Source organism: Charadrius vociferus, unplaced genomic scaffold, assembly GCF_000708025.1.
Source record: "Charadrius vociferus isolate BGI_N301 unplaced genomic scaffold, ASM70802v2 scaffold501, whole genome shotgun sequence".
NCBI lineage: Eukaryota > Metazoa > Chordata > Aves > Charadriiformes > Charadriidae > Charadrius > Charadrius vociferus.
The window spans coordinates 40,638-41,714 of record NW_009646609.1 but is presented as its reverse complement, the minus strand read 5'-3'; the positions used below and the strand labels follow the sequence as shown (position 1 = coordinate 41,714).

The 1,077-nt window shown below is 41.9% G+C and overlaps 1 protein-coding gene across 1 annotated transcript in view; it reads left to right on the top strand.

The window, feature by feature from the left end:
• Nucleotides 1-1,077, top strand: part of LOC104288850 (zinc finger protein 462-like) — an 83,181-nt gene that overhangs the window by 44,498 nt on the left and 37,606 nt on the right. The window contains exon 8 of the mRNA XM_009887725.1: nucleotides 128-264. Within this exon, the coding sequence (XP_009886027.1) occupies nucleotides 128-264 (137 nt within the window). The remainder of the gene's footprint in view (nucleotides 1-127; nucleotides 265-1,077) is intronic.

Sequence of the window (1,077 nt, the reverse complement as noted above, 5' to 3'; positions counted from 1 at the left end):
TTTGTGAAGAAAAGGCTGAGTGGTATCTGTATCATTTTATAGAACACTTCTGTAATAGAGCTGTGACACTTCAGTGTTCCATACACACCTCTTCTGACTGCTTCCATGTCTCCCTCCCATTTCACAGATCTGCTTTTACTATGCATGTGGAAGCTGGACATTCGGCAGTTCCTGAGGAAGGACCCAAAGACCTTCGTTGTCCTCTTTGCCTATATCACACCAAATACAAATGTAACATGATTGATCATATAGTTCTGCACAGAGGTAAAGATGTCCCTGTATATATCTATATCTGACAAAGAGAATGATGAACAGAATACCACTCCTTCAGATTGATCCATTAAGTTTTTTCTCTGTATGCGAGCTCAGATATGTTGAATAGATCAGGACTAAGTACATCTGACTTCTTTTCTGTGAAATATAAAGTTTCCCAATGTAGAAGTGGGACAGATTTAAAATTCTTTTTAAGCTTTTCTTCTCAAGTCATCAAGTACCTTTTTAGCAAGAGTTAGAATAATTTACAATTCAGACCTAGAACAAGGTTATTTCCTATGTGTTTCTAAAGTGCTTGCTATCATAAACACTGTGGTAGGATGTATCAATTAACTCTAGAGGCTTAAAAATATCCCTTGACTGCTTGCTTGAAATTTCTCTCTTCATAACATCTTCCTCACCTGTTCTTAGGAACACTGTCATGGAGGGCTATGTTCTCTTTAGGAAAGATAGGCCAGTGAGGCGAGGTGGTGGAGTCGCTCTTTATGTGAGAGAGCAACTGGAATGTATGGAGCTCTCCCTGAGGGCAGATGAAGAACAAGTTGAGAGCTTGTGGGTAAGGATTAAGGGGCATGGTAACAGGAGAGACACTGTTGTGGGTGTTTATTACAGGCCACCTGATCAGGATGGGGAAGTTGATGAGGCCTTCTACAGACAGGTGAGAATCGCCTCACAATCACAGGCCTTGATTCTCATGGGGGACTTCAATCACCCCAATATCTGCTGGGAAGGCCACACAGCTGGGCATGTACAGTCCAGGAGGTTCCTCCAGTGCATTGATGACAACTTTTTGACTCAGGTGGT